This window comes from Saimiri boliviensis, chromosome 9 (assembly GCF_048565385.1).
Source record: "Saimiri boliviensis isolate mSaiBol1 chromosome 9, mSaiBol1.pri, whole genome shotgun sequence".
In the NCBI taxonomy this organism is placed as follows: Eukaryota; Metazoa; Chordata; class Mammalia; order Primates; family Cebidae; genus Saimiri; species Saimiri boliviensis.
The window spans coordinates 95,653,020-95,665,720 of NC_133457.1; the positions used below are offsets into that span (position 1 = coordinate 95,653,020).

The 12,701-nt window shown below is 38.1% G+C and overlaps 1 protein-coding gene across 1 annotated transcript; it reads right to left on the reverse strand.

Annotated features, from left to right (window-relative positions):
- Positions 1–883: 883 nt before the first annotated feature.
- On the reverse strand, positions 884–9,862 carry DEFB125 (defensin beta 125). The gene is made up of 2 exons (XM_003941098.2): positions 9,805–9,862; positions 884–1,245 (listed from the first exon to the last, which is right to left on the reverse strand). Exons 1-2 carry the CDS (start codon positions 9,860–9,862, stop codon positions 884–886), a joined length of 420 nt encoding a protein of 139 aa, XP_003941147.1.
- Positions 9,863–12,701: the final 2,839 nt, after the last annotated feature.

Genomic DNA, 12,701 nt, shown 5'->3' on the forward strand with positions numbered 1-12,701 from the left:
ACACTTACTGACCCATCTGTTGCCATACAAAAAGCACTCACATGCCTATAGCCATACAAAGCTGAGAAACACTGCACACAATTAGCATTCACGGACAGAACGGGGGCCTGAAGAGGCATTTTATGAGGCTGTCATAGTTGGAAGTTGGACTTCTAAGTGGAAAGAACACTGGAAAAGTAAATAGAATTTGAGATGCAGCTTTTCATTTAATATGATGTACTCTCAAGGCAAGTCCCACTTTTATCTCTATCCAGTTAGATCAGTGTTCATGCTAAATGAAAGAATTAGCTTCTAACTCTAACTCTTAGTTACCAGCTAGAACCTTAAACAAAATTTGATGTCATGACATAGAAAAGTACTTAGGGTCAGAACTTGCAACAAAAGGTGGCGGGTAGAGAAGGGAACATTTGTCTGGAACTTTCTATATGCTTTTTTATGTTCTCCTAGATATGATAGCAGTGGACCAGGCACTGTTAAAGTAAAAATTCTTGTCTTATTCATAATAGGCAGCTCCAAACAGTGGTGTTTGTTTTTGTTTTTTGGCATGGAAAAACACATAGACACACAAATGTTCAGTTGAGATAAAATTTAGCTTACATATTTTAGTACATCAGAGGAAGACAGACAAAGAACTTAAGTCCAATTAAGAGAATCCTTATATCTTCTATACATTTCTGTCTACACATTTCTAATTGTAAGGCAACTATCTTGGCTGTTGTTTTGGTAGTAGCAATCATGTCCATCCTAATTGTCATCCAATCCCTGATGGAATTTTCCTGGTGAAATTGGATTGGTAGAATAAACTCTTTGGATATTATTTCCAGCAGCATTTCTAATTTTCCATACTAGAAGTAAATGTTAATTAATTATTAGTAAGAGCTGTCTAAGGAGATGATGGCACAGTAGTCTTGGAAGTAGTGGCCTTGGGTGGTGGCATAGTAGTCTCGAAAGTATTGGTCTCAAGTGTCATGGCTTCTCCAGAACTAGTTGTTTCAAATGTTACCAGATCATTCAACCTAGATACTGGGGAACCAGTAAAAAAGTCCATATAACTATAATCAAATGTTATATCCTCTAGGTGAATCACAGGAAATGCTGGTCGTTGAGTGTATTCATATGATATTATTATGGAAATGCAGCAGGATAGCTTGTTCCCACAAAGAAGTATGTACCTTTCAGTATCTAAACATCGTCTTCTGCAATATCCTATATTATTCTTCCAACATTTTTGGGCTGCAAAGCTACCTGTAGAGAATAAAATATAGGTCAAATTTTTAACTCTAGCATCAACATAACAATTTTACATTCATTCAACAATTTACAAGTACTACCACTGACATCAAGACTAATGTGATGTCAAATACAAAATGCCATTGAAAGAGATAAACAGGAGAACAGAAGGTATATATTCAAATTGTGCTATGTGCCATCAAAGAAGTTGGGTGGAGAAAAGGAGAAAGGTAGAAAAAGAGAGAGAAGGGCAGAGAGGGAGGAAAGGAGGAAGAGAAAAAGAGCGAGAGAGAGAGCGAAAGAGAGAGAGAGAGAGAAAGAGAGCACAAACTTAAACTGATATGAAGCCTGGATAAGAAGAATGAAAATGGAAAGCCCAGCACAAGATGGATTCACAGCTGAATTCTACCAGCTATACAAAGAAGAGCTGATAGCCTTCCTACTGAAACTATTCCCCCAAAATTGAGAAGGCAGAACTCCACTTTAATTTATTCTGTGAGGCCAGCATCATCCTGAGACCAAAACCTAGCAGAGATACAAGAAAAAAAAAATTCCAGGCCAATATCCTTGATGAAAGTCAGTGCAAAAATCCTGAACAAAATACTGGCAAACTGAATTTAGCAGCATATCAAGGATGCAAGGTTTCAACATATGCAAATAAACAAATGTAATTGCTTGTGGATAGCATTTAAAGCACAGAAATTGATAAACCAAGGTGGGTTCGAATAATGTGAGAAAAAAGAGGACCAGAATTGAATTCTAGTGAGTTTCAATTTTAAGAGATCAGATAAGAGGAAATGACTTAAAAGGACCAATAGGATAAGTCAGAGCAAAACAGGAGACTAAGACACTAGAATCTTAAAGCGGACCCCCAGCAAAGCAGAGCCCCAGCACAGATTTGAGTATAATAGTTTAGTTGAGAGGCAATTTCTCCCTCAAAAAAAGTCAGTGGAAAAATATAGAAATCAGGAAAGCAAGAAATCCAAGAAAAGGTGAATTATAACCTGTTCTCATAAGCTCATCTCTACCAACTGCTAGCCAGCAGCGTGGCTGTGTTCTGTTTACCCAGAGCACAATTCCACAGAGAAGCTCAGCAGCTAGGCTACAAACAAGCTCAGACTCATGGTTGAGCCTGGAGGACATCTCACATTCTGTTAAGTGAAATAGACACAGATAGATAAACACCACATGTTCTCATTCATAAGCAGGTGCTTAAAAAGTTGAGTTCATTGAAGTAGACTGCAGAGTAGTGATTACTGCAGGCTGGGAAGGGAAAGGGGGATAGGGAAATGTTGGTTAACAGGTAGAAAATTACAACTAGATAGGAGGAAAAAGTTCCAGTGTTCTGTAGCAGAGTTCTCCCACCCCCAGGTGGCTAATGGGTACTGGTCCATGGCCTCTTAGGAACCAGACCACAGCAGGAGGTGAACGGCAGGTGTGCGAGAATCACCGCCTGAGCTCCACCTCTTGTCAGATCAGCCGAGGCATTAGATTCTCAGAGCGTGAACCCTATTGTAAACTGTGCATGTGAGGGATCTAGGATGTGTGTTCCTTGTGAGACTCTAGCTACTGCTTGATGACCTGAAGTGGAACAGTTTCATCCTAAACCATCCCCACCACCACTTTCACCCCCTTGGAAAAATGGTCTTCCATGGAACTGGTCCCTGGTGCCAAAAAGGTTGGGGTCCACTATTCTATAGCACTGTAGGGTGATGGTAGTTAACAATTGTTTATTGTATATTTTCAGATAGGTAGAAGAGAGGATTCTGAATGTTCCCAACATGAAAAAATGACAAATGTTTGAGGTGATATGAGGTGATGGATATGCTAATTACCCTGATTTGATCATTACACATTGTATACATGTATCAAAATGTCACTCTGCATCTTCTAAATATGAACAATTATTATATGCCAACTAAGAGTAAAAGAAAAAATAGCATTTAGTTTTTACAAACAAACAAAAACCTTAAAAAAAAAAAGTTTAATTGTGCGTTAGTCCCCAAGGGTGCAAAGTTACAGAAAAACCTTGAAGAACAGAAGAGTGCACAGTTATAGTAAAAAACTTGAACTAAAATCCATTTATGTTTTCTCCCCATAATATCCTTGAACTGCAAAGGGAATTACCACAAGAAAAAAAATTACCAAGCCCCGAAATTATTCTACACAAGGCTCAAAGGACCTGGACTATGTATCCAGCTTCCTGTTAGCCCATAGTTGCTAGATGATCGCAGAGACAGCTGATAATTTTCTGGCATTTCTGGATTGCCCTGTACAAGGATATTTCACAAGCAGTGAAATGGTGAGAGACTGGGGATACTGACAGTTGTAGATCTGGCTGATAAGCATAAAAACAACACTTGCATAGAGGTTATATGGAAAATTTTATCAGATACAACTACATTAAACACAAGAGGAGAATGTTTCTTAAAGAACAGAGTGATCATTTTGTGGACAAATACTGCTGAGAGGTTAAAAAAGATGAAGGCAGGGGCCGGGCATGGTAGCTCACATTTGTAATCCCAGCACTTTGAGAGGCCGGGGCGGGCGGGTCACCTAAGGTCAGGAGTTCGAGACCAGCCTGAACAACACAGTGAAACCTTGTCTCTACTAAAAATACAAAAGTTAGCTGTGCGTGGTGGTGGGTGCCTGTAATCCCAGCTACTAAGGAGGCTGAGGCAGGAGAGTTACTTGAACCCAGGAGGCAAATGTTGCAGTGAGCTGAGATCACACCACTGCACTCCAGCCTGGCTACAGAGTGAGACCCTGTCTCAACAACAACAACAACAAAGATGAAGGCGGGAAAATGTCCATGCTTTTAATAATATGAAGGTCACTTCATACTGAAGAGAGCAGCTTCTGAGTGGTATGAGAAAAGAAACTAAATTGAAGTTGGTCAAAATGTGAATGAGAGAGAAGTGAATGTAGGACCTGTAAGATGAAAATCTTAAGAAGTTTAGCTCCAAAGGAAAGCAAGAAATTAAATAACTTGTTAGAGGGCAATGTAAGGTTAAGGGAGGGTTTTCAGATTTGTTTTGAAGAATGAAAAATACCAAACCATGTTTGCAAGCCATTAAAAAAGAAACAAACAGGCCGGGCACAGTGACTCATGCCTGTAATCCCAGCACTTTGGGAGCCTGAGGTGGGCAGATCGCCTAGGTCAGGAGTTTGAGACCAGCCTGGCCATGGTGAAACCCTGTCTCTAGTAAAAACACAAAAACTTAGCCAGGTGTGTTGGTGGGTGCCTGTAACCCCAGCTACTCGGGAGGCTGAAACAGGAGAATCACTTGAACCCAGAGGGCAGAGGTTGCAGTGAACCAAGATCGTGCCACTGCACTCCAGCCTGGGCAACAAGAGCAAGACTCCATCTCAAAAAAAAAAAAAAAAGAAAAGAAAAGAAAAGAAAAAGAGACAAGCAGAAAAGAAGAGATTAATATAGAATAGGGTGATGAGATGACAGAAGGGCATAGTCACAAATTCACACGGGGCAGACTGATCTTTAGATGGAGAAGATACATTTCTCTATAGCAAAGGAGACAGAGGAAATGAGTAAAAAGTTCCTATTTGAATTGTTTAAATAAATGGAGCATGGGATAAACTGAGGGGGAGAGCCATGTAGAGAAGAGGAGCAGGCAAATTAAAGACAAAGATCAGGACAAAATACCTGTCTAAAAAAGAGGGAAGGTGACCGAGTGCCATGGAATCCCAGCACTTTGGGAGGTTGAGGCAGGTGGATCACGAGGTCAGGAGATGGAGACCATCCTGGCCAACATGGTGAAACAACGTCTCTACTAAAAATACAAAAATTAGCTAGGTGTGGTGGCACATGCCTGTAATCCCAGCTACTTGGGAGGCTGAGGCAGGAGAACCACTTGAAACCGGGAGTTGGAGGTTGCAGTGAGCAGAGATCGCACCACTACACTCCAGCCCGGCAACAGAGCACGACTATGTCTCAAAAAAAAAAAAAAAAAAAAAAGAAGCTTCGTTTGTAAGAGAAGTGCATAGGATTTCTAAGCAGTGTGGCTACTCATTTGAGGGGTGAGGACATAACTCTAAAGGGAAACTAGTTTGCTGCATTGTATGTTTATTTATCAACCGTTAAACTGCATGATCAACTTTCTCAAGACATGTGCCCAAGGAGTACCTAGATAAGTGTATTCCAGGGAGAGGAAGCAGCTAGAAATAAGGTTCTATGGAGGAGGAAGCCTGACATATATACAGAAGAGCAAATAATTCTCTAAACAACCTTGCTTGAACTTAATGTGATAACATGCATAAAGCATATATAGATGTATGTAGGTATTAGGCTCACAATAATTTGGTTCATATTTTATCCTCTGGGAAATGTTGACTCTAGTCCCACTTCACCAATTGTTTATTCTACCTTCCCTCTCCTATAGCTATTTATTCTTTGTTATTTTACTGGCTCCATTTTACTTTGAACTTCGTGGAATTTTCTATAAATTTCAAGTCTGGACCTTCCACTTCTTTCGTGCAAGACAAACTCTAACCTTGCTTCTTCATTTCTCACATCTACAAAGACTTATGTCTTAATTTTTTCCTCCAGCATTATCCATACTTAAAATATCTCATCTTGGCTCTCTTCTTCTTTGTCTTTGCATCACCTTGTTCTGTCATTTATTCTTCAAAATTGTCACTTACATTCCCTTTTGCCTGTTTTAAATTATCCCCTCCAGACTTAAATTAGGCTATCGTCACACAGTCATCAAAGTTTCAGGCCCCTACTATGGTGCAGGCACCATCCTGGGCCCTTGAGTTACATCCGTGACTAAACAGACAAAAATCACATGGAGCTGACTTTCTAGCAGAGGGAGACAGACAATAAAAAGTAAGTGCACTCCCTGCTAGACTGTATGGTTTACAGATTTAAATCTAAGACCTAAAACTATAAAACTACCTGAAGAAAACATTAGGGAAACACTTCAGGACATGGGTCTTGGCAAAGATTTCTTGGGTAAGACCTCAAAAGCACAGACGGCCCAAGCAAAATTAGACAATTAGGATTACGTCAAACTAAAAAGCTTGAGCACAGCCAAGAAAACAATCAACAAAGTGAACCGATAACCCACAAAATGAGAAAATATTTGCAAACTATTCATCTGACAAGCAATTAAAAACCAAAAATGTATTAATATAAGGAGCCCAAACAGCTCCATAGCAAACAAAAACAAATAATACGATTTTAAAACAGGCAAAAGATCTGAATAGACATTTCTCAACAGAAGACATACAAATGGCTAATATGTATACGTGAAAATATGGTAAAGACATGGTAAAGATGGTAATTTACATACGTATATTTTACCTCAATAAAAAACAAAGTACACTATTTTGTAGATAAAAAGGTGATAAATGGTTTGCAGAGAGAATAGAGAGTAGATTTATGAGCAATAGAAGATTCATAAACAGGAGTTGCACAGTCCTGTGTAACAAGGTGATTGTTGAACAGCTTGAAGGAGGCAAAGGAATTAGTCACACCAGTGTCCGAGGTAAGGGCAGTCTAAGCAGGGGGAACAAACAGAGCTCTCTGGGTTGAGTAAGTCTGACATGTTTGGGGAAGAGCACTTGGGACAGTGTGACTATAGTGGAGTGGACAAAGACTATGGTAGTATACCAGTATCTACTAGGATAGTATAGTACTAGAGAGAGGTCAAAAAGGCCAGATCCTGTAAGGCCAGGTGAGCCACTGTATGAACTCTGGTTAGTGTTCTGAGTGAAAAGAGGGCCATCACAGAGTTTTGAGCAAAAGTACAGGATCTAACTTCCTGTGTAAGTGGATCACGCACTATGTGTTTTGACAAGATAGTGGAAGGCAACAGCAGAAGGACAGAGATCATGAGGAAGCTATGACAGTAACACAGGTGAGAGATGATAGTGACTAGAATCAGAATGGTAGCAGCGGAGGTGGCGAGAATAATTGCATTCTGGATATAATTTGCAGGCAGATGTAATAGACTTTCTGATAGATATGAGTGTTGTAGATATAGAAATACCAAAGAAAAGTCCAATAATTTGGTTTAAGCAGTAGAATGATGGCCATTGGGAATAATTTGTAACTTAATGTTTTTTTTTCTATAGTGACAAAAGTCTTTTTTTTTTTCAAAGAGTTTCAGTCCAGAACTATTATATTATTAGGACATGTGATCTTCATCACCAGTGTCTCAAAATCCTGAAATTAGAAATATGACTAGCAATTGTATGTTTCTAAGTAGGAGAACCATCTAGCCAAAACATTATCCCATGTGTGGAATTGTTTCTAAAACATACCAGATATAGAATCAGCTAGCATCAACTTAAAATATATCTATTTACAGCAGTCTACTGATAGCTTGGCTTTGTAAAAAGTTGTTTCACAAGCCATCAGGTCCTATCTCACTTGAAAATGCATAATATAAAGCCCAGAGAGACTAAATAGTTAAATTTCAAAACAAACCTATAAGAGGTAACAAAAATGAAAATCTCTAAATCAACAGAAGTGAAAACTAACCCTCCAAAATAAAAGGGAAAAGCAGGCATGGACAATTTGTAGAAAAGTAAAATATATAATAAACATATTTGAAGTTTGACTTCCCCATTACTCATAGACATAAATAATTTATTTACATATCATCTTTCATTTTTAAGACTTGGCAAGTATTCAAATATTGATAATACATAAAGCAGACAAGAAAAAGTACATCTCCAAGAATTTTATGCTGAATGATTTATGTATAAGAAAGGTTATACTAGCCATTTTTGTCTATATAACATAAATGCACTTATTTATGCAAAAACAGTTTGGCTAAGTAATTTGAACAGTATCTGTGCAATAAAATTTTATACAGTCATTGGAAAACAGTTTTTGAAAAATAGTAGATGGGAAAATACTAATAGTATAATAGAAAATTTATAAGTAGGATACACATTTTTATTCAAATAAAACTGAGGAAGAACAATAGATCAAAAATTTTTATGTCTTTTTTAACTTCTTTACAATTTTTTTACTACAATTTCAAGAGTTCAAAAATTTCAACAAACACAATAGTTCATAATCAGAAATGAATGCAGATATTAATAATTCTATAACTCATGTTACATCAACATATGAATCAAGATATAACAGATCAAAGGCATAGTTATATCCATTTCATAGTCAGGAATAGCATCTTTCTAGGCAAAATATAACACCTCTGAATTTAACAAAAGTCAAATTTCTTAGTATATAAAGATAAATAAGAAAGTTTAGAAATCTAATGGACTAAATGTTCAAACTCATTTATAATTAAAGTATCATGAATTCAAACAACAGGACATAATTTTTACATATTGTACTGTAAAACCTGGAAGATGTAGTAGAAGAAAAAAAGGACTGATGAGGGTATGGAAGCTGTTACTCTTGCAACTGGTGATAGGAGAGTAGTTCAACTTTTCTGGTAGGTGGTTTGACTGTGTGTGTGTGTGTGTGTGTGTGTGTGTGTGTGTCCAGTCATAAATGGAAAGATATACATTTGTTTACAAATTTTTCTTGCTGAATTGTTTGTAATAATTAAAGACCTGTTTTTCATCAGTAGTAGAGTAACTAATGTGAGGAGATTCATCTCTTCCTCCTCAAAGTTTTACTTACTGATTAAAAATAATGAACTAGGTTTATGTATAGATAAGATGTCTCTAATATATTGCTAGTACATTGCAGAACAATCCACATGATTCATTTGCAATTGCATTTTTAAACATCTAAAAGGTATATACATGTAAATAAATATATTTGTATTTGCTAGACTATATAAGAAATTGGTAACATTGATTGATTCTGAAGGGTAAGACTGAAGAACTGGTATTCTTGGACAGGCAAATACTTTTCTTTTCCCTAAACCCTATAAATCTCTCAATTGCTTGATACATAAGTCAATTGCAAGTATTATTTTTAAATAAAATGTTAACCATTTTCAAAAGTAGCTTTATTAAATAGTGGAAACAGGCTGTTCCTATTCATCTAAAATTAGAAGCTCCCCATTGGTCACTAGTCTTTCTATCTTGTCTTCATGCCACTTATTTCCACTTCTACCCCAAATATATATGTTGTCTCTTCCGTATGATAGTGCTACAGAATCTACAGACTGTCAATGGACTTGTTCACCCTACCTAAGAACATGAAAATGAGGGCCTCTCCACTGAAGTTACTCTCAGGGCAAAGAAGAATTTAAGATGGTAGAAGAACTAATAGGACACAGCAATGAAACGGGTACAACAACATAATAATCAAAATAGAAGTGAAGTGAGGCTAAGCTAACATTGGATAGTTATATAGAGAGACAGATAGGGTGGCTCAGAGTACTAAGGAAATTCTTGTCTTTGGATAAATGTCCCAGAGAACATCCCAGCTTGCTAGATGCCCTAACAGAAAGATTCTCAGAGACTGGGGACATGGAGCTGCCAAAACAAGAGCATTTCTGCTGCTCTTTATTGGTCCAGGATTTTCCTGTAGATTCCCTCTTCCCCATCATGATACCAGGGGAGCCCAAAAGCAATAATTCATCCCAGTTCCATCAGCTCTGCCTTATAAGGTTCCATTACCTTTGGTCACCTGAGTTAGCAATGCACAGATAACAAAGGTCAGCATCAGGAGATTCATGGCTCCTGGGAGAGAGGAAGCTCTGTGTCCTGAGGAATACAGAACACTGCACAGCAAGGAATTTAAGTGGTCACCTTCACTAGTCTATCATGGGTGATGAACCAGAGAAGGGGGAAATGCCATGCCACCCAAGTCACCAGACCATTAATTTGCAACACTGAGTGTGCATGACACAGTAATGTCTGCTTCTAGAAATTATTAAAGAAAACTGAGGCCTTATGAGATAAGCTATTATCCTGTAGAACTGTAAGGTCTGATGGAAAGCAACAGCCCCAAGAAATTTTTGTTAACTTGGGTCAATTGCCTTGAGGTCAATTGCCTTTCTCCTCTGCCTGTATGCAACCTTTTGTACATACCCAGTGACAGCAGAATGGTGTGTAAAGACATCACTTGTGGCAGTCCAATCAATCCAGCAATCTCACTGCTGGGTATATACCCTCCCCCCTGCAAAAGGAAGTAAGTATATTAAATAGATATCTGCACACCTGTGCTTGTTGCAGCACTATTCACAATAGCCAAGATTTAGAAGCCACCTAAGTGTCCATCAACAGATGAGTGGATAAAGAAAATGTGGTATGTCTACACCATGGAGTACTATTTAGCCATAAAAAAGAATGAGATGCTGTCATTTGCAATAACACGGTTGGAAATGGAGGTCATTATGCTAAGTGAAATAAGCCAGACACAGACAAACATTGTATGTTCTCACTTATTTGTGAAATCTAAAAATCAAAACTATTGAACTCATAGGAGATAGAGTAGAAGGATAGTTATCAGAGGCTGGGAAGAGTCGTGGGTGTGCATGGGGAGGTGGGGATGGTTAACGGGTACAAAAAATAGTTAGAAAAAAAGAAATAAGACCTGGTGTTTAATAGCATAACAAGGTGACTACACTAAAAAATAACTTAATTGTACATTTAAAAATAGTGAAAATGTATAATTAGATTATTTGTAACACAAAGCATAAATGCTTGAGGGGATGGATACCCCACTTTCCATGATGTGGGTATTATGCATTGCATGCTTGTATCAAAACATCTCATGTACCCCACAACTATATACACCTACTATGTACCTACAGAAGTTAAACATTTAGGAAAATAATGAGTAGTATATTTTGGCAGAAGATAATACAGACTTCCCCTTAGTATATTTACAGTTTTGATGAATTTTGTTTTGTTTTTGAAAAACAAGAAATCTCTAATGTTCTCATCTGTCAGAGATGTAGTGGTGAAATTGGAGAATTGAGTTTAAAAAGTGGAAGCTATAGCGGAAAACCAGGAGCTTGATTAAGAAGTTTCCATGGAGATGAGAAAAGTGACTTTCCAATTGAGAGATGCAATATGATCTGCCAAATTCAGAGATCATAAAGAGCTTGTCAGAAAAATGCATAGCAGCATGTGGGTGCTCTTGGACCACTCAAGCACCACCTACTTGAAGATACCAATCTGTGAGAATGACTTCCAGGGACAATAGCCACAGAGCCTTCCTTCCTTAAACTAGTTCAGCCAAGTCAGTGATGGATACCCCACCTCTGTGCATATGGTTTTGTTAGTACACATATTCTCTACTCTGCCATTGGAGCTACCCAGTTGGAGTATTTGGGGTAGGGTAAGGTGACATAAGGATAAGGGGAGATAGAGAAGGTTGATATGGTGTTTTTTAGATTTTGTGTCACTAAGAAAATAATTATTAGTGATTCTAGTAATCTCCCTGAAAAATCAATGTAATTAATTATTTGAAAACCAATGGAAATAGAATCTCAGGACCAAGAAAATTAGACTCAACTATGAAATAGATTTCATACTTGCACAGTTTGCATCTATTTTGCTATCACTGCACTTCCTTTTTGAAATTTCTGTATTTTAATTGAATTTTTCAAATCTTATCACACTTGGCCAGTGACTCACACCTGTAATCCTAGCACTTTGGGAGCCTGAGGCAGGAGGATCACCTGAGGTCAGGAGTTCGAGATCAGCCTGGCCAATATGGTGAAACCCCGTCTCTACTAAAAAATACAAAAATTAGCCGGGCATGGTGACAGGCGTCTGTAATCCCAGCTACCTGGGAGGCTGAGGCAGGAGAATCGCTTGAACCTAGGAGGCAAAGGTTGCAGTCAGCCCAGATCGCACCATTGCACTCCAACCTGAGTAACAAGAGCAAAACTCCGTCCTCCCACTGCCACCAAAAAAAATCTTATCATCCTTCTTCATTAACCTGTATTGTCTCTATTTCTCTGTGGGATGTAATCAGATCAGAGGCACACACCAAATGTTAAAAGTTGCTTTTATACTGACTTATATATGTATATAGGTATATCTTATCAGTGTCTTAGAAAGGACCCTCTAGATAATCTTAGAGTAGATATTAAATATAGAGAATGAATATCAAATGCACAGCATAGCATAAAATATTTGCCAAGGCACAGCATACATGATTGACCTGCCCATTTCTGTTGCTGAGGTAGGCATCTCTGTTTAACTACAGAACTCGTTCTCACTGAGGCTGAGCCTAAGTTCAGAATCCTTTCCAGGAAAGTTGGTGTCCTTATCATCCGTAATCTAAGCCCAACCACTACTTTACAGATGGAGAAATTGAGGCTGACATAAAAATCTCAATGTGATCCTCTAGTGTGATCCAGGTTGTCTACATAAGCCATGTCTAGAGAGACAATCTAATCCTAACTGCTCATTTATAAAAGAGCACATTCAGTCCTCAAGAAGGAAAATTGTTTGCCCCAAAGTAAAGTAATATGCCCAAGGTCACACAGTTAAAGAGCATGAAGCAAGACTTTCTCATTCCAATGGAGTAAATTATCTGCCCAGATAAGGGGGGAGAA